Source organism: Bolinopsis microptera, chromosome 1 (assembly GCF_026151205.1).
Source record: "Bolinopsis microptera isolate Bmic1 chromosome 1, MBARI_Bmic_1.0, whole genome shotgun sequence".
Taxonomy (NCBI): domain Eukaryota; kingdom Metazoa; phylum Ctenophora; class Tentaculata; order Lobata; family Bolinopsidae; genus Bolinopsis; species Bolinopsis microptera.
Window position 1 is genome coordinate 10540122 of NC_087072.1, and position 21455 is coordinate 10561576.

Sequence of the window (21455 nt, forward strand, 5' to 3'; positions counted from 1 at the left end):
ACACCAAAAGTTCCAAACATAGGCTCTAATTTGAACACGACAACAGACTTTGTGGTATACAGTGCAATAATTTTCAGACGTGGCTAGAATGTGTGTAAGGTATTTGAAGGCGTTATACACAAAAGCTGACTACACATTTTAATAAAACACCGTCACTAATAGGGCTTCTCTTGCTATCACCAGATAGGTTAATACTACTGAGCAGTGAGCGCTAATGTTGCATAAAATATGTTAGTTAGCTAGCCGGTGGTATTAAATCCCGTTATTTTCGGATATTTCAGATGCTTGTGCATTCATAGACTCCACTAAGTTATCCGTGCGTGAGCTGGAGCAAATTTGTTTTGGCACATGTCGGCAATCAGCATTTTTGTACCTGCTTGGTGGATGCACTGAATGTGACAGTGCAATTAAATGCTGGTTTAACAGTAGTTCGCACGAGTTGAAGTATCGACAATTGCTTTTAGAGAAGCTGCATAACTGCCTCTAATTAACAACTAATAAATCCATTAACGGGTCTGTACTTCTCCAGGTGGACGGCAAAGCTTTAGCTGAGAAACTGCGAATCCAAGAAAAGGAGAAATTGTTGGTTGAGAGAACATTAGCCCAGATTCTAACACAAAGCAACATCAAGCTCCCCAAGGACATTCGAGTAAGTTTAATGACAGCTTTAAGCATTGTTGCGTAGTTGTTATGAAAGGTTTTCTCACTTCTAAATAAATTTCGGTCCGACAAAATTTAGTTTGTACAATATTTAATATTGTATCTACTAAATAGTCTGCCAAATAACGTGATACCTGATTTGCAGTCACTCAAGCGTTTAGTCTGCCGTAATACTCGGTAATTTAAATGCTACTTTTAGAGGATAGGGACTTGTGATCCTTGAAGTATTACTGAAAATTACGTGACGTCCGCGTTATAATAGATGTTAGCGAACAGGTGCGATTTTGTGTGATGTTTACAGTGTTATTTGGAACGCGCGGAAGATTATGTGTTATCTACTTTCTTGTGAGCGTAACCACCACGCGCGTTTACACCAAATGATTTGTAGAAATCAGTAAGATATGTTATCGGACAAATTGATTAGGGTTTTTTGCTCCATTCGATCACCAGCCATAATTGTGATTTTTCGAAGTGTGTTACTTTGTCTAACCATGCTAAAGCTATCCTCTAAGGAGAATATCGAGAATCAAGCTCTGCAAATGGAGCTGAACGAGGCTTGGCAGAACGACGATAACGATTCACAGGATGCTCAGTTGGTCGAAGAGCTCAGAGCCAAGGTTCGCAGAATTTAAACTAATTTGAATAATGAAAGCACATACCGAAAAGCCCACATACCGAAAAGCCCTCGAATAGTCTTTCACAGCATCCACATATTATTTATTTTGCTCTGCTAATCTTCTGTAGAAAAAAAATTCTTTGTAACCGTCTGCTGAGTGTTTCTTGTCTAGATCTTGGAGCAGGAGCAAGATTATAAGAAGATGGTGACAGATACCAAACAAAAGGAAGAGGAACTTGAAAGCAGCAATGTTCAGTTGAGCAAGGAGCTTAGTGCGCTCAAAGCAAACCAAGTACAGTTAGCTGAACAGCTCAACTCTACCAAAGCCGTGGTTAGTAAAATTTTAAGCACCATCTACATTACTTGTCGTCGCTGCTGAGATAGCCCATTTGAAGATTTTATTTGATGGAATTCTTTCTGGACAAACCATGACTTGACACCAGACACATGTCATACAGAAAACTTGGCATTTCGATTGACAACTATGAATCAGAGACAGACGACTTCCGACTGAATACCTTGCAGGAAGACGCGACTCGGACATGGCTCGGACCACCACGACCTCACTTCTTCTCCCCTCAGATGAAGAACCTCAAGGCTGAGAACGAGCAGTTCAAACAATCCACCGCTCGCATCCAGAGTGAATACGAACAACTTCAGCAATCATCTGCTCTTCTTGAAGCTGAGATCGAGAAATTAAAGCAGGCCCCAGCTAAACCTGTTCCTGATCTAGACAAACAGCTTCGTGAGGCTCGTGATCTCAAAAATGAAATTGAGATGTTGAGAGCTGAAAAGCAGAAACTTCTGGACGGGGAGGCTTCTTCCAAACAGAAGGTTTGACAAATTATTTTGATTTTAGGCCTCCTGAGACTTAATTTTGTACCTTAAATTGTTAGACTTGACTTTTTATCCTGAAGATGTAGATTGTGCTATCTAGGAGGCAGGTATTCGGAGGGTGAGGCGTTTTTCTGGAGTGAACCAATTTCCACTGACTGAAACTGAGACTGACACGGACAATGACGATGATCAACTCCCCAGGACTGACTCTTTTCTCGGACTTACTCAATACTTCTTCTCTTCTATGAGAAAATAATTGACATTGACTACACCGGACACTATTTGAAAACAACTCCAATACAAGACCAAGTCTGATTGGAACACATTTTAAAATTGAAATTTTTATGGATTCTAATTTGAAATACTATCGTCTGTTTAAGCGGTCATTAGGTTTATGATTGTAAGTAATTCCCATGTCTAGACTAAATCGTAATTTGATGTTTTAATTTTGTTTTTAATTATTTCCAAATTAACTTTCAAACGTCAAATGATTGGTATAATTTTTCATACCCCTCACATAAGTTTTGATTTATTTAATGGAGTTAGGTTAAGTACTGTGTATTTTTAAGATATCAACGGATTTATTCTCTCTGGAAAAGCCTAAAGTCTGTCTCATTGTAATATCTTATCGCCTCGAAATAATACTTTACTCATCTTAACAAACACTACTGTACAGATCAAGCTACTTGAGGAAGTACAAATGGAGCTCGTCAAGAAAGAAGAGAAGAATAGTCGATACTACGATGACATTACTCAGGTAAAGGGTTTTAGAATAGTCTGCCCAGAATAGCAAGTTTTATGGTAGATATTTTATATTTGGGCGCTAAACGCTGCACCATAGGATTCTGTAGAAATATGCTACGGCTGACTATCAATTTCCGGGCTTTATATAGCCTTATTCGCTGTTCTTTTTGGGTAGCATTTAATGTTGGGAAGTTAATTCTCGTGTGATTCCTGCATGCCCTGTTTTTATACCAAGCACAAAAATTGATCCCAACGCTCCACCTTTAGTAAAGTCTATGCCGCTGAACCTATATTAACGGCTCCGGCTCAAGTTTGATAAGTTAACAAAAACCTATAGAACCCATCTGATATGATCATTAAAACCTTGATTTGCAGAAGTTTTCATTAGTAACCAAAGAGCGGAACGAATTGGCAAAAAGAGTTGAAGAGTATGAAACCCAGGTAGATCAAGAGTTTGTCTCCGTCATTCTATTCTCCATATTTGCCACATATCTAACACAAATCTAACACATATTTGACACTTATTCGCCCCTTATCTGACACATGTTGTTCGGTCCTTTCACCCACTGAGATATGAGACTTTCACAAGTTCTGCATGCTATATTACATCTTTACCATTTGCCACCTTCACCTACTCATTAAAATGCAATTCGCTTTGTTCTATAAATAGCAAACCACTATCGTCACTTCACCACATTAAGGTCCCCCAGCCGTACCCTGAATTTAAGCCCTCCTCATCGTATTCTTTGTTTGCCCCTTCACTACGCGCCATGTGTATTTCTCTGAAAATTTAGCCAATACTATAGTTTGCCATGACGCATCGATTTTAGTCCCTCATCGCATTTATATTGTGTAATGTACACTTATATATCCATTATCCCTATTATCAATGTCAAATGGTCTTTTGTATGGCTCTTCGTGATCTTTTGATGTTTCAAAATGGGGTAACAAGTTAATATTTGTTGAACTGTTATTTTCTAATTTTGCCTGTGGGGCTGTGTTGTGGTTTGTGTTTGATAATTATAATGTCGTATTATATGTTATCTACTGTGACCGTGGTAAATACTTAACTTTCAATTAAATATTATTTGATCTATTTATGATATTTGTGTGTTGTTGTGTCCCGCTGATAATGAAATTATTGTCCCATATTTGTAGTGGGATATTGGGATTATATTTTGGTAAAATATGCGGCTTTGCAGTTTGCATGTAATTGTGGGGCTGCAGTAATTAAGTGATAGTATCTTGATGTTATCTTGTATCTCAGAGGCGGTACGAAGCTGAGGAGATGGCCTCCATGTTAAACGATCGGAACGAATATCTTGAGCAACTAGAAAAGGTGGGTCATTATCAGATTTTTTGAAAATTCTAAAATGTTAAATCCTAAACCGAGCGGTTGGGCTGAATTGCATTTTTTTTGCTCGGCATCTGCTATTGATCAAAATTTAATAAGTTGAAATGAAAACAAGAATTTCGCCGCGGTAACACCACGCACGATCAAATTTCCCTACTGCATACAATTTAATTGTTCTACTTTATTGTATCCCAGAGTGGTGTTTGGCGCATGTACAATGTAATAAACGTTTATATTATATTAGGCGTGCAGAACTTGAAAAATCCTGCGCGCATCTGAGGTGTCGCCGTCGATCTGTATGTGGTTTGGTTGTAGATCATTTCATACTTTGCGCGGTTTTGTTTCGTGTTAACAATAACGATATGCGTATCATGTCACGTCATATTACTGCATCGTATGCCAACTTATTGACTGTAATAAAATATGCTGTCTCGTCTTAGTTATTATTTGTATCTAACATAAACTAATACATTTTGATTCTTACTCGACACATCACAGCACCATCGACTTTCGAGCCTTTTATTTGATATAGGATTCTTTAAAAGAATACCACAATCTTGATATTATAGTTGCTTCTTAAATGTAACTGTGAAGTAACATTTGTTCTCAACTATGTATTCCAATGCTTTCTACCATTCAATGTCGATTAACTGTTAAATAATCAGCCCACAGCCACGAGTTTATCAGCTGACATCATAATTTTATTTGTTTTGACTTGCTGAATTTTATCACTCGGTAATTTATTAAGATTGTTTCACACAAATAACACCTATATTGATGAATTATCCGTTTGTAACAGTCGTCAAGCACCAAAAACTGGTTGCTATGCCTGTAATTAATTAACTCATAACCAGCGTCGCGCGCGCAAAATAGACTCCTTTTATACACATAATTATAGGGGAGTGGTCTATATTGCGAAGGAGCAGACTTTTGTCGACACCGTAGGACCGTCGGGCCACCTCATATATCCAAACCCGATTACTTATTCCCTACGATCTTTTTGCCTTCGGCAAGAGTAGGGAAAAAAATCTTATTTTGTTGAACAGCAGTAGTAATTAGCAATTAGCATATTACATAACCGCTGTCTGTAACTCTACTATTTAAGTAAGATTAGAGTTAGATAGCGTCGTAATGACTGTTAGTAACTTTACTTATTAATACTAAGATTGTTAGTAAGTTTACTTACTAAGCACACTTATAATGATGAAATTGAGGAATTTCGTAATCTACGATTTAAACACTGCCTTGAACACGTGTGTATGTGAGATGTGTGTGGGTGTGTGAGAGAGTGAGTGTGACCTTAATTCTATAACAGAGACCATGAAAAATGTATAATTTTAGCATTTTTTCATGTAACAAGCTAATAAAAATATGCTGAAAGCTGAATACATAATACCCGCGGTGGTCCGGTTGGTTATCCGTGCTTTACAAGTGTAATGAATTGTTTCAGAGTATAATGCAGATAAAAGATGATAAGGTATTGTTCCCACAGCTATTATTGCTAAAGTAGTATAGTGACTCTAGAGACACATGCCCTGTTGTAGTGAATTATCAGCACTCTTCGTGGTGTCCGTGATGTGTTTTGTGTGTGTCATGTCGGATGTTCCTATTAGTAGGGAGGCATTGAACTTTATCACACATTTCATATTATGACCAGTAAAAATATGTGAATCTTTTAGTTGTTATCAAGCTCCCACCTGTATTATAATATGATATAACGTATGGTTCATTAGCTTGATGTCGTTGTAAGTTAAATATGTTGAGTCCATGAAGTCGCACCTGTCTCTCCTTTTGGGACGCAAAATAGGACTGCTACGAGTGGGGTTTTGTGGGTGTTGACCACCTACGCAACCATTATTAATATTAGTATATCATAAAGTTATATTACCATAAAATTATCATAATTTATGACCTTGCAATGAGTGAGCGTCCCTGTTTGTGTCGTCAAAGTGATGATGATATATTATGTTGTAAAACTGGACTCAAGCACGAGCTATATTTTGAATAATAATAATTTGTCTCCCCAAAAACTGTTGTGTCGTCATAGTGTGACTATTGTATTGTGAAGCACACACTGTGTTACAGGAAATACGGAGGTTTGAGGACGGTAGTGACAAGATGATTGGACTTGTGACCGACACGTTTACAACCGTCACCAGCCTAGCTACTGACCGACTGACGGACACACAAACAGACACACTGAACACGTGTGAGGGTGCCTCTAGGGGCAACACCCTCAGGGGAATATGTGGTTTTGACAAGTTAACAGACTGGCAAACTGACAAACTCGATAAAGAGATACAAACTGAGATAGTTGTAGATACGTCTGAGGCTGATTGTGTACCGTTAGCGTACATTGATGGCATATTGAAAGACCTTGTTCAGTCTAACTATTGAATTTTATTCAGCTGAGCTAAATGATTCGAAATTGTGTTAAAATAAAATGACGTGCTGTATGATTATTGATTAAGTGCTGCAGCGAATAACACATTCCATTCTTAGTAAAACCGATTATAACTTCTCGTAATGAAAGCAATTTTAGTGATCTGAATTGTATTATTTGTTGCTTGAGTCTCGTCTTAGTCAATATTGCTCCCTATTTATAGAATTGGGCAACAGAATTCAATTTCTTTTACACAGATTTGGAACCAAAGATATTAAATCGCTATGATAGCCATTAGCCATACCACTCACAATCCCATTACAACGATCAACATTTTAAACCTTCCATTCCCAGGACAAAGAGTACCTCCGGAAAGAGTGCGAGAATTACCGTCTCAGTAATCTCAAATTGGAGTCCAGACTCTCGAAGATGGAGTCCAAACTGTCACCCAACAGTGCGGCTCTCATTAACAAGATCACCGAACTGGAGGAAACTACTGAGGTAAGATAGAGTGTGTTTATATGCCACATATCAGTCGGTATCATCGTTTTTTCGAACTTTCTCCCTTGGTGGTGGCCCAAAATAAATATGAATTATGTAAACCTTAGAGCGGTATGATATGACATCGCGTTCATTTTGGAATAACCTGTTCCTCTGGGAGGAGTTCAGGAATTGTAAGGAATTCCAGGGAATTCGGAGCTTTAAAATACAATAAACACGCACTGACATAACTTTAAGGGTGTGAATTGCTGCCCATTGTTGTTGATCTGTATTATCATAATATGATAATATAGATCACAATGGGTAGCAATATTATTATCCTTGGCTCTAATGGATTAAAGCTTTTCTAGGGCCCGAGTACGTGGTATTATAATCTAATATCTACCGGGCCGCCCAGGATTAAGTTATTCGTTAATGTCTGGTTTAATGTAATCGACATCTCACAGCGACTCCGAAGTCCGAGATGTTGATCCATTATGATTTATTCTGGGATTCTCTTTGTTTATTATCTGCTCTTAAACAGTTAAAGTTCACAATTTGATAAGGTAGACGAATGAGAGTTTCCACTCAGTTGAAAATAGTTCTTATTTCCTCGATATTTCGGCTAACGTCAAAGATGAACGTTGATACTACACTTGGCATAATAGTGTAACGCAAAATGCTCGAAATTAATTTACTCAAGTTTACTATAACCTATAAAAGACATGAAATTAAAGAAATTGGGCTTTAAAGGAAATACATCAAAGTCAAACACACACTTCGATGTAGATTTCTTAAGGCCAAACTCTTTAGCCTTGGTTTGCGCCGTTTGAATGTTGGTTACAATTTACTTTCAGCTTGTCGATTCTTGGCTAGTTACAGTAAAATTGTACACAACTATTTCATTCATTTTGCTCTGCGAGTGTAGTATGAACGTTACAAAATTTGACGTTTTTCAACTTATTGTAGATTTTCATTCGTTTACCCACTCACAAGAGTGTATTAGTATACTAACAGTTGTTCTTAAAATTTGTTTAATATCTGATTCTGGCTGCATTCAACATAATTTCACATGTTCCATTACATTCGAAGGTGAAGAGTAGAGTTTTGGAGAAGGCAAAAAAAGTAAGAAAAGTTTCAGCGTGATTGTCAGTCCATATAAACACACAACCATTCATTTACATACCTTCCAACAGTGCACAAACTCTTGCAGTTGCATAAACTTTTCTCACCCTGGCCATTATATCTTGACCATACTGTACATTTACTGCTACTTTCATGCAGAATCCTGGTTCCGCGAAATTTACAGATTTCTACGAAAAGTCGTCCCACTATTGGAAGGTACAACCTTATATGTGCTTCAGCCATTGCACAATCCGCACATTTCAAAGCACACACTTGCACTTCATTATATTTAGTCTAACCATCGCGAAAATCTCATGAGAATTAACACACCCCTTCAAATTAGTTAGGTGGATCCCATGACTACAGTATTTAAACACCATGACTACCAGACTTCTTAACACCATGTTTAGTATCGTGCTGCTGTTTGCAAGTTACATGTGTTTTGCAGGGAGAACTCTCTGCTTTTTTGTTGTTTCAGGTGCTTTAATGCTATGTTGTGGTTCCAGTGAGATTGTTTGATTATTCACTCTTCAAGCCTCATTCACAGGCCCTACAGTTATGCTACCAATCATTGAACCATTTCACTCAAGCACATGAATTACTTTTACTTCACGCATAATTTGCTATTTTTTACACCCTGTTTATTTCTGTCTAATTCGTAGGTCGTGGAAGCGCTCAAGGTCTCCAACGAAGATTTAAAGAATCACATTCGACAATACGAAGCAGAAAAAGTAAGAAATATGTCCATATATTTACCTCTTGATTTTATTATATATATATTTTCTTGATAATCGACCGGAGAACTAATCATAGTAAGAAATTCAATGTTCTTGGTTTTTTATGCGTATCCTGATTCTTTTCTCACAGGGTGCAATGAAAAAGCAGCACAACGAAGAACTGCAGCGAGTAATACGAACTCTGGACAAGAAGAACAAAGAACACAACCAAGTAAGCACACGTTGATGTTATACTTTGAAGGTATTTTGTAAAAATAAAAGAGCTATGATGTTATACTTTGAAGGTATTTTGTAAAAATAAAAGAGCTGTAAATAAATTCGAATCGAAGGCTAAGAGAGAGTAATGCCTCTCCATTCTCATTCTTAGGTAGATTCAAGGTGTACTTATACTTCTCTGTAATGGCTTTTTCATTTGGTCATGGTGGTCCAGTCTTTTTCATCCCACCATTGTTTTTGATTATCGTCATTTCAACATATCCTGGTTTCAAGTTTTATATGAGTTATCATCTCTCCTAATAGGTAAATCTTCAACGCATTTCCAAGAAACATATTTCATTGATACTCTTTTTAATCATTTTTAACCCCAATTACATGCCCGGATTAAGAATATCTGGTTGGTTCCTTTAACTATAGACTTTATATTGCGAACCCCAGAAATGTGTTCAGTGTAGTCTACAATATAAACGTTGACAAGTAATGTCTAACTGTGCCTTGTTAGTATTGGCTGTGGAACCAATATAGGAATGAACTGGGTTTGTTTTGTGGTGATCCCAGTTTTCATCACCTACAAGTTTAATCAGATGATTTGCTGAATCTTTCGCGACTGATCATTACCATTCATTTCACAGCGTAGAAAAGTTTACTCATCGGTTGCTGCTTGGGTCTAGACTCTATATGTGGCGGGGGCTAGCCCTATGCAGATTGCAGTCTAGAAAAACTGAATCTCATTTCATGACTTGTCGACTGTCGTGATGGTATGATAGGATACAAAGGTTACGGTCTGGGAGCTTTATATATTAATAGCTTATGAATTGCCACACTGCATACCTGTCTCGAGCGAATACTCAGCAAAGCAGTTGTTGCCTTCTTTAAATTCCAGCCTGGGCTGGTCACAGCGCCTCATAATCCGTATCCGCATAAACATACAATAACTAATTAATTTTTTTACTTAAGTAATTTCAATCTTGTGTCGAGATGTCTGTCTTCAAAGATTGTTAGTTGTTACAAGCATAACCTGTAACTGCTACCTCTTTACTCATTGCTAATCACTTTGGTGTCTTATTGGCGGAATATTATCAAACTTATTGGTCTTACTACGAAGCACTCTTGCTATCTTTTATGATGGCCAAAACTTCCTATTATCTCAATCTCCTTCTCATTTACATGCTAAATATTTCCAGACTACTGCAATGAGCTAAGATCTCATAGGGCCAGGGCCAGGTCAAACTCCGTTATTTGAGCACATCCTGTCCGCAGTAAGTGCCCGAGTGTATCCGCGATATTGTACCCCACAACCCTCCCCCACAACCCTCACTGTCAATGCTCGGCGTCTAAGTAGTGCCTAATTAGTGTACACCCTGGTTTACGGGCCTCTTAAACCAGCATTGTATTCTAATGTTCCTTAGTTCGGGCAGGGACGATAATTGCCTTTTCTAAACAGCGTAACCATGACAAAAGGACGGTTGCCATGGCGAACTCCACTCGGTGGCTTCCTTGATCCGTCGCAAGCATTCTCTATATTTGTATATCGCCCGTGTTGGTTGTTGTTTATCCTCTCCTCCGTATTGGACTACCATGCAGCCTTAAAAGTCTTCTTCCTCTCAAGACCAGGTAAGTTCCATCTCATTTCAGCTGCAGACTGTAAAGACAGTACCATAGCAACGCCCACTCCGCGGCCAGGACGCATATAAGGCAAACAATTACCCGGCCTTTAGTTATTTATTACCGGCTCGTTGTTTGCAAGAGGCTGGTGGATTAAGAGAGGTCACTGTTGAGATACGGTCTATTTAAGCGCTGTTATACGTGCCGTTGATAGGTTGAGCTAGCAAGTTAACTACAGAACACATCATCTCTCTCCCTCCGCTACCTGTCCTCCTCTACCTATCGGAGTGCTGTGAGTGGGAGAGTGAGAGTCCCGTTACTCTGGATACCATGTTCAGGACCTATCAGCTCGCTCCATGTTCCAGGGAGTCCTCCAGACACCAGTCTCTTACTTTCGTAGTTGTAAGTTTACAAAAGCAGGAGTAATATTACCTCATTTCCGGGATGTAGCAGAGTCTCTCTCTTTCAGCCAATAAAACCGTGCGTTTTGTCTATAATCTGCACTGTGTGTTCTGTGTAGTGCTTTTAGGATGCGTTTCGTTGTTTCTATTGGAGATTATATTTACAGTAGCTCTACCTGAACCGGAGCATTATTGTAGAACATTACGAGTCGTTTTGTTTAAACACACAGTAAAGATTGTATGGCTATGAGGCTTTTGAGGAAGTGTTGTACTCTGTAGATGCTGTGACGTCACTCTTCATTTCCTCTTACTACTACTCATCTCCAACATACTACATCAAACACAGAATGCTCTCTCATACATAACTCATCTCCAAAACGTGACTACTCAATCTTTATAAGACATGGCTCTCATGAAAATAGCGTGTCTTAATACAGATTGTTCTGATGATTCACATTTTGTGCCTACGTATCCGGGGGCGTCATTATACTGTGAATTACACGAGACACCTAGTTCTATTATCCTCCACCCTGGCCGTGGAGATTGGTCCTTTGTTTCGTAATAACCTTGCACAGCACATGGGGGAACAGTGTGATTCATCTGGCTCTGCCTTCCTTTCATCTCTATTCTCTTGGTATACTTGGAGCGTTTTACTTTGTACTATTCTGAAGTTGCTCCACCCAGTTTTGCAAGCAGTTTCAAAGGCCTCTGTTTGATGGCGAAGGGTAGTTTGAAACGTTTTGAGCCATCGCTCCATTTTAAGGAGCAAAGGCCCATTCTGAACGCAATACATATCGGTCAACAATAAGCTAATTTCTAAATATAGCAGGTTCAATGTGCATGCCGTATGGGTAATCATTTAGACTATATTCGATCAACTAAGTTAAAATTGGATATTCAAATTTTAATATTTTGCTATCATGTTGGTCTCCTTGGGAGCATTACAACTTCTTAGATACGTCTCTCGTCTCCAAATTACCGCAAATAACCTACTGTCACCTGCCAGACGAGATCAGTATCTGGTATCTAGGTCTACTGCAAGTACTACAGTCCTTATTTATCAAATGAAGTCGGCACCCCCTGGCCCCCAGCAAGTGTTTGTCCTATGGCTCGTGTGGTTACATGCTGGGACACCCTGTATTTAGTGCCAGGAAAGCCAGTAACCAGTAACCAGTAGCACCCTAATCACCTTGTCTCCAGTCTCCTCCCCTCCTAGGTGTCATGATACTATTTTGTATAATGTACAACTACAACTAGCGATCAGCAGTTCACTTGGTTAGCCGGGGCAGCTGCCCTCTCGGCTATAATTTCCATTTATCTCGTGCTCCCTTGAGAGAGAGAGAGAGAGAGAGAGAGAGAGAGAGAGAGTGAGTGAGGGAGGTTCTAGAGCAAGGTGCACCCCGCTGGAGGCAGATGGTCTATCATTGACTATTATCTTATCAGCTACACATTCTTCTTCGGACGACTTAACCCACCACCATGCTACACTCTTTACCCTATAGCTTTATTCTAATTAGTCTCTCTCTCTCTCGCTAAATGAACTTTAGTACTACATTTCTCTCCGTATGTGTGGTGTTCAGTCCAGTCAGACGACCCAGTCCCTCCCAGGCACGTAGCCAGGGGGGGGGGCTAGGGGGGCGGCAGCCCCCCCCGGAAAAAATCGAACCCCAGAAAAAAGATAAGCCCTCTAGTCCCCATGGTCGCCTGGTAACTGGGCTGTGTTTATGACTGCAGTCAGTCAAAGATCTGAACTGTGGATTAGTAAATATATGTCATTAAATCCAAGCAAACATTCTAGAAGACTTCTATAATTATAGTCAATAGTGTCCCCTAGACCGTAGGAAATGTAAAAATCTTAAGACGATGAGGCCTGAGTAAGTCGTAAATTCTGATTGGAGAATGCAGATTGCTGTTGTGAAGTTACCAAATTTACGTGAGTACTTGATTCTTTTCAATCCCAGTTTATTGCTGTCCTACAAATTTCTTTAATGCCAAATGTCGTCTAAAACACCCTGTTTCGCAAAAAATTTCCGGGGGGCTGCGCCCCCCTAGCCCCCGCTAAGGGGCTCCGCCCCTGGACCCCGCTGGGGGCTGCGCCCCCAGACCCCTGCCACAGCATGCTCGCTTCGCTCGCTGCGCAGCTAGACTGGACGCGTCGGCTCGCTTCGCTCGCCGACAGCCCCCCTCAAAGAAAAATCCTGGCTACGTCCCTGGTCCCTCCCAAGCATAAATAATTCAAGATGCTGGCATTGTTACGGAGATAACGAGATACGGACAGGCCTGCAATGAGGCGGTGGTCTGATTACTCACTTCACGACTAGTAACTTGTAATCTCCAATCCTAATTTACTTGTTACCTTCGCTCCTTTGTACTGACCCAACTGACACACTCAACAATAATAAAAAGTAACCTGAACACTCTAATAATTAGTTTCACAGCACTCCATGCGGCAGACTGTGGTGTAGTTCGGTTAGGCTACATGTACAGTTCACGTCCTACACCTAGAGTTCAGGTCCTCTAAAGTGTGATCTCTATGTGTTGGCGGGGTCTCAGGTGTGGGCGGCTGTGTGCTCTTTTCATCACAGCTATAACAGTCTCCCGGTCTAACTTTATATTGTTATACAAATGCCCAGCTGCGGGATCATTCTGTGTCTGTTACGGGAGTTTAATCGAATGTGTTATATTTGTTAATCGACTCTGTGTTATTTATTACACAGACCTTTGGCTGTGCTTGGTAGAGAGTATTTCCAATTTTGATTAGTAAATCATGCTAACAACATGTCCTCAGAAAGTCCCGAGGCCACACTCTCTCCCTGGTAGCATCAGTTAATTTGTTCATTTTCCTCAGAAAAGCAAGTCAGCAAGTGTACAGCACCCCAGCAATTTCTCAGATCTATAATCCGTTGTAATGAACAAATTGCTATGACAGTACGTTGGATCTCCGTAGTAACCATTAATCTTCTCTCTCCGGGTGAGCCTAGCTGATGGCCTCCCCTCGAGTCTCGTGCCCTAACACCACAACATGTGTCCTGTTCACCGTCTCCCTCAGTTGTGCCTCTCTCTCTCTCTCTCCAGTCATTCATTATCTTCATAATAGAAACGCATACCTGGGCCTTTGCAGTCCTTTGTATCTTAGTCAGTGTCTGTGGTATTATAGAATGCGCACTCTCCGCATGTACATTGCATTATCTTTTAATCTGTGCTCCAATATTTCATCTGATGACTTTCTATTCGACGGTTTTTTCTCATCTGCCTGTGCTAAAATTGAGTTTTATTGCCAATTTCGGGGGACACGCAGCCTGTACGTGTATATATATTATATATACACGTACAGACACATGCATCCTATATGAGTATATTATGTGAGTGAAGTTCACAAAGTAAGGTTAACTTAAGCGTATGTACGCTAACCAGGCTGAGTTGATGAGCTCAGGTAATTATAGTATCCATTAGCGTGCAGCACTCAAGTCTGGACTCCTTTATAATATAGACTTTATATCATTCATCTTTCAAAATTGCCTCCTATTACACGTTTTTGCAGCTGCAATATTGATAATTACGGTTTTTATAAACTTACTTTATCCCATACTCCATACTTCCACCAAAATGCTGAGCAATTTACTCATTATCCAACCACCAAGGTTAATTAACTTTTATAGCGTTGCTATGGAAATAAGCGAACTTGGCCTAATTAAATAATCCATACAATTTCATGGCCATGATGATGGTCATTTAAATCTTCGATACATTTAAGTATTAGTCGATAGTCTAGGCTGGTGCTATAATAATTACTGGAACATCGAGTATTCATCCTGCAGAATATCCACACATCAAATTTTCAACTCACCAATCACCCAGACTTGCTTGTCTTTCGCTACGAATTAATATTGACACTCTCCAGCGATCACCTCCATATTTTTGTGAGATTTTCCCGAAATATCCAGTGAAAATTCCCGAGTCTAGAAGGTTGAGGTTTCCGTTTAAGTAGCAACCAGGCAACCTTGTTCACTGTTTTAACTTCTAACCGTTGCGTAGTTAAGGAAAAGAGCTCCGTGTCCTGTAACTCGTTCCCAGTTCCACTTGGTTGGGACGGTCTCTGAAAGGAGCTCGAAGTATCGTTTAGAGCGCTAGAGCCCCAGTGAAGTGGTTGAGTTGTTGGGATGTCTGTGGTTATTGCTCATGATGCATTCCAGGTAAAAGTAACCATGTCGTCCTCCCCGGTTAATAATAACCTCTAAGCTGGTTTTGTAACCGCTTCAGGCATTAAGGAAGTAGCTGGAGAAACTTTAGGAGGGCATTTAAACTAAAGTTGCCGGTCAAAAATTCTGTCAACTTGAGGTGGCTCTAAGGGAGCCAAATTTGACAGATTTAAGATATCGTTCAGACTATTTAGTATCAAATTATTTTTCCTCGTACAACATTTAAATTTTATATATAAACATTGCTCGAATTTAAAAGTCATATTTATTTCAGAAATCCGAAGAGCTACGATCTCATATCAAACGCTTGGAGTCGGATCTCAGACATCTCGAGACATCCAAGGTGGGTGGACTGTGCTTAACGTTACAGTAACCTGGCCTAGCGGCTAGCATTCTTAAATTGTACCGTAGCATCTGTCTTATGTGACCTGTTTTTTCGGCATGGTAGTTGTTATTATATACCAAAGAATTCTACAGCTTGGGCTCACCAGCTTTATTCATAGTTTGTGGCACAGGTGTCCTCTTTGTTGGGGCACTGGTTGATTTAATTCAACAGGGTGAACCTTTTAAGAGATGGTGACTAAAGTGTTGATGGTCGATTATCATTGTGACAACGAACGATTGCTTTTATTCGTGTCTACTGTAACTACTTGATAGGCCAATGATTTCTCGATCAGCCCAGATTCGCCCCTTTGTGTCAAATATATATATTATATACGTTATCGATTAACCTGGAAGGAAATTACTGTTTCTCGAATCATTTTAGTCCATTTATTTATAACATCAGCAATTGAGCTCAATATTTTAGCTATAAAACAAAGGCGGTCCTTTTTATATTATATACCTTTCTTGTTGGTGTACAGAACGTATAATTCCATTGTCCATTATGGTCACATGTGCCCATCGGTTGCCAAGTTATCACGTGACCGCTTTTCTGTGTTGTCATTGGTTACGTGTCCCGCACGAGACCCTTTCCTGCCGTTCTATTGGCTGCTTGGATTGTGGAACAGGTGCATTACATTTTGTTAATGTTGTACGCCGAGTTTGGAACGGAATGACTTAAGTCAAGTAGGTTACCTAGGTCAATGACTGCTCATTTTGTACCGCTTGCCCTAAAGTTAAGTTTTGATCCAGGTTGCTCAACAGATGGAGGAATGTGTTCAATGTTGTGTACACAATATTCCATGTGTTAGTTACCTCCATTGTTGAGACTAGAGACCTGTTTTTACTCTTTACGTGTTGTTGGTTACTCTCTGTAATTGTATATTCAGTACGGCCAGTCTCACTTGTTAGTTGTTTGTAGTTGTTCGTGAGTGTTTTCAATGTTTCATCGCATATAATCGATTAATGATTAAATCTTAAGTCTTACGCGAAGAGACATTAACCGTTTATAATTATGACTTATCACGATAAATTTGACAACTGTTTTGTTCTTAACCTGAAAACTTTGTTGAGTTGATCGTAAATTTTCCCTCAGATGGAAAACAGCGGGAATTTACAGATAAAATCGCAGGAACTTCAGCAAATGTCAGAGGTAAGAAGGAATCTTTTTAAAACAGATGTTTAGACTTTAGGATCTGTTTTCACCATGATATGATTTGCTGTCGGGGTTATTTCAGTGTTTAATTCAAGACAAATAGCAAGATAAATTCCGAATCTTCGTTGGAGTTCTATCTGAGTGAGTTGTTGTATTCCCGTCGATTTATCATCAAGTTTAAATTTCAGTACGTGAGAAAGCTTGAAACCACCGAAAATGACCTGCGGACGAAACTTGAGTTGTACCAGAAAACAACGGTAAATGGAGGCAACAACATCAAGAGTTCCTATTCTTAGCGTCCTCCGCAATTGTTTTATTCGATCACATGATCTAATTTTGGAAGCTTCTGTACAGTTGGAGAGATCGTGACGTCACTCATTCATATCACGATAATATTCACCACGTGCGAAGGAGAGAAGAGCGCGCGAGAGAGAGACTGTGTGCGAGCACGTGTGTAGTAATTTGTAGAGAATGTCAGACTGCCAGGCATTGAATAGTGTGTGACTGTTACATTATTGTTTTTATTTGTTATTTAATATGATGCTGTTGATTGTCATATTTTATGAATTATCAGGACTGTATCATACAAGTTTTTTCATCTTTTCATCCAAGTTCAGCTTTGGAATTTTAAAAATACAAGCTTCGGAAATTGATATGTTAGATTTGGAATTTTAGCAGCCTTGTACCTAATAAGGTTTAGAATCAGGTATTGATACCGGGTGGACGAACTTTCCATGAGTGAGAGCCGACATCTTGCGCCGCAGTTACTTTGGCAATGCTTGCTGTCAATGTTATCAGTTATGATGCGCGACCGTGCAGTTGCCATAGAAACCGCAATCTAGGTGTTTTGTTGAACAAATATACTTATAGGTTGCTTTACTTAGGTCTATTATAGGACTGACCGAGATAAGATTTGTGACTTTGGGTTTCTGCTGTGCTGTTTTGTAATCTACAATTTTTTTATCATTTGCTCAATAATTCCAAAAACCCACTTAAATCAATAAATCACAAATGATTTTCTAGCGCATGTGAAGTTATTTTTCTGATGAAGATGTATGACTTATCTTTATTTTTGAGGGAACGTAGGATTTTGTTTAATATATTTGTGATGAAATGTAATTGCCATTGATTATTTCACTTGTCGAAAGTCGAAGCTAGTGTGTTCAATTTGTGTGGTCAGTGTGCGAAAAGTGGGACACCCATTTAATATCACTATTTCTCACCCTCACCTTCAGTCCTGTTCCCAACTCGAGCTCGGGAGGGAGGTTTAACACTCGTGTTGCCATGACAACGCGTGTAGCGATATCACGTGACCATGACAACGCGTGTAGCGGTATCACGTGACACAATCTCCCCTCGAGTTGGGAACGGTCTGTCACGTGTCTGTCCGTTCCACGTGCTGGTTCACGTGTTGTGTCATGGTAACACGATGTAAACCTCCCTATTTCCCGCAGCAAGAAGAGTTGGAGGGGCTGAAGGAGCGGAACAGAGAGTTAGAACTGAACACTAAGGTTCGTGTCACACTTTTTTAAACACTTAAAAATTAGGTAATGATCTAACGACATTGAATCCTTCTGCAAGTAAAATAAACTTGTTTCGAATGGTTTTACAATGTGAAACCAATTCACATCCACTTGATATAATGAAAAATGTGAATATTTACATTACCTAAATTATATTCAACTGAAATTAAAAGAGATTTCATGAGCATGAATTCGTCCTTTAAAAAACTGCATGCATTGATTCAACCAAAAGCTCAAAATTTTAGTATTCATGGTTCATTTTCTGTCCAATTTAAATATTTGGGTCACAGGTAACAGTTCTAAAAATCTGCATATTAATATTATACCATATATAATATACTCCTAGTCCTGATATGTAGTGAATAAAACCAAAATCTCAAGCTCTTCAGCTATGAGCTACCTCTTAGGGTGTGTAATTTGTAATTGGATTTTTCTATTACTATACTGCGCGCTTACGACATATGCCTATGGCCACAAGTACAACCTAAAAAATATATCCGACAAGACGGACTTTAAAAAGTACCTAAACCATATTTGTTAAATTTGTATCTAGAAGATAATCTGTATTTTGTTAAATGCGCTACATTTTTATAGATGATACGCCGTATCAAAGGTCCAAAAAATTGAAAATAAGTGTATGCCTTGGGGATCGTTCACATATTACGTAATCAGTTTTTGGACAATTTTTACCCCCCCCCCCCCCCCCCCCCCCCACCGTAATCAGTTTTACACATAGCTATTGTGTCAAAAATACACTAGCGTAATCATTTGGAACCCCCCTCCCCTCGGCTGATTACGTAATATGTCAATGTGAACGACCCCGTATTCATTATTTGTTATTTTTGCCAAAATATAAAACTAAAACATTACAACTGGAAATTCGTCTTTAGGAATGCGGTAACTTCTCAAGAAATATTCCTATACTTATTTAGTTCCTATAATACGTTGGTGCAAATTTAACAGCACAGTAATTTGGATTCAAATCGGCGACGGCATCAATTCAACAAAGAAGCCCTAATTAAATTTAAACCGAAACGGTCAACAGACGTCTTTCTGATCAAACAGTCTCATTCAGATATTAATTAATGATTTAGATTAAGACACATAGAAACATTGTTTGATACAGCAAGTGATACTTATAGTGTGAGAGCGCTGCCTGAGTGCTAGGAACACAAACACAGGGAGTGAGATTCCATGTGGAATATATGGTGACTCTTCAGCCCTTAAAGTTAAATCGATTACACACGTTTTGTACCTGTTTAAGTTTTGTGTTGACGTATTTTCGGGAGAATACCTTACCTAGCTTGTTAGTCTATTGCTCGCTTCTCTCACGGATACGAGAAGAAATAAAACGAATGCTTGCGGAGGAATGAGGCGCCAGGTATTCATGGTAAATTCATCCTCGACTAAACATTGTTGCCCTTCCGTTACATATTTCAATATAAAATAACATGCCCAAACAAACTAATAAATGTATGTTTAAAATCAAATGCATAAAAGTGCGTTTAAATAAGTGTAAAACTGAGGACGTCCACCAAAATCGCAGATTTTCATACCACCCCTGTCCGGGTGTATCCGAATGTTCAAAACCACCCCCCTCCCTCGGACGTCCGGATTTCCAGCTACTCTTAGGAGTACAAATAAAACCAACTCGAATTCATTGTTAATAAAATGTGTAGTTACTTAAAATAGACAATAATACATTAAGTGTCTAACAAGTTAAGCACAGTTACAGTTAAGCCCATTTAAGGGGACATATACCAAAACCTTCTATGCAGGGACCCGAGATTTGACTTCATATTATTAAAGCATACATAAAAACAATGAGATTTGATACATTAAAGATTATTTTTGAGAGCACTCACTTTCGAAAAAAAAATTTTTTCTTTTTGGAAAGATTTGGAAATTTTGAGAAGTCTGTCAGTGTCACTGTAATACCAATATTTCAGTAATTTTAAACGTTTTTTGGCTGATTTTTTACTGAGCATTATTTACAATCCTTACAAGAAGCCCTTCAAAGGATTCTATGATTAAACAATAAATGACGAAGTTACAGACCAAACAAGGTCGAAAAAAGAAAAATTGAAATTTTTGCAAAAAATCAAAGTTGTATATTTTACCAATCACCCAGGTCAAACGATATCGCTCCAAAAATTCTTGTGAGTGTAGCTGATGATCATATCAAACTTTTTGGAACAGAATTTTTCTCAATTTTGAGTTTTAAGGTATGAAATCTGGCCTTAAACGACTTAGTAAAATTCATCGTAAAAAAGGGCCAACAGTGGCAGATTTGAGGCTTAAAATCTGCCATTAACTCAAAAAGTATCAGTTTTTTGAAATAATTTTTACAGAATCGTAATCAGCTTGATAAAACGAATCTTTTAGTACCTTCCCTAAATATAAGAAGCTAACGAGTTTTTATTAATATGATATACGTAATTAATATACGTAGTTAATATAAAACAACAACAATTTCTGCAGTCTTAGATGCAGACAAGAGCTATGAAATCATAGAATTCATTAATTTAGCTAATAGTGTCCGGATCAACAATTATTCCCGACCAAGTGTTTTTATACTCATGCTTAAAATCAGGATTTAATAATTTAAATTGTTTAATATTTCCCACGTGCTTTGCACATGGGTACTGGAAGAGCAAACAGTCGTCCTCGTAAAGGTAGAGCAGGCCGTCTAACTGTTCCGTTGACAGGGTGGAGTAGTAGCTGTAGAACATTGTCATATTCAGGGCAGGGGTCTGGTTTTTCATCCATCTCTCACTGTTTTTCTGGAGAGATTATCAGGTATATTTTCTCATAAAAATTGTTGCATTGGAAATGGGCTAAAGCTGAAATGAATCCGTTTAGTTTATATATACTTATATAATTTCTTTTGTTTACTTACGATGAGTCTGAGGTTGCCGGTTAGGTTGAACATATTTTTGAAATCACAGTCAAATGTTTCCGCTTTAAGCAGAAAATCGTATCTGAATTGTTTAATTGTATGAACATCGTTCCTTGCTATAGGGACGCAGATGAAAACC

General features: G+C 38.8%; 1 protein-coding gene across 30 annotated transcripts in view; it reads left to right on the plus strand.

Moving 5' to 3' along the window:
* LOC134811502 (putative leucine-rich repeat-containing protein DDB_G0290503) overlaps nt 1-21455 on the plus strand; it is a 109558-nt gene that overhangs the window by 18348 nt on the left and 69755 nt on the right. For 8 of the 30 annotated variants that reach the window (XM_063818480.1, XM_063818516.1, XM_063818418.1 and 5 more), the window contains 14 exons: nt 530-649; nt 1173-1277; nt 1449-1607; nt 1859-2110; nt 2790-2870; nt 3233-3298; nt 4125-4196; nt 6949-7095; nt 8862-8930; nt 9067-9147; nt 15632-15700; nt 16835-16891; nt 17083-17151; nt 18349-18405. In XM_063818480.1, coding sequence (XP_063674550.1) covers nt 530-649; nt 1173-1277; nt 1449-1607; nt 1859-2110; nt 2790-2870; nt 3233-3298; nt 4125-4196; nt 6949-7095; nt 8862-8930; nt 9067-9147; nt 15632-15700; nt 16835-16891; nt 17083-17151; nt 18349-18405 — 1404 coding nt within the window. Of the gene's footprint in view, nt 1-529; nt 650-1160; nt 1278-1448; nt 1608-1801; nt 2111-2789; nt 2871-3232; nt 3299-4124; nt 4197-5661; nt 5689-6948; nt 7096-8861; nt 8931-9066; nt 9148-15631; nt 15701-16834; nt 16892-17082; nt 17152-18348; nt 18406-21455 lie in introns of all 30 variants that reach the window. The other 22 variants (XM_063818399.1, XM_063818357.1, XM_063818407.1 and 19 more) reach the window with 8 other exon arrangements.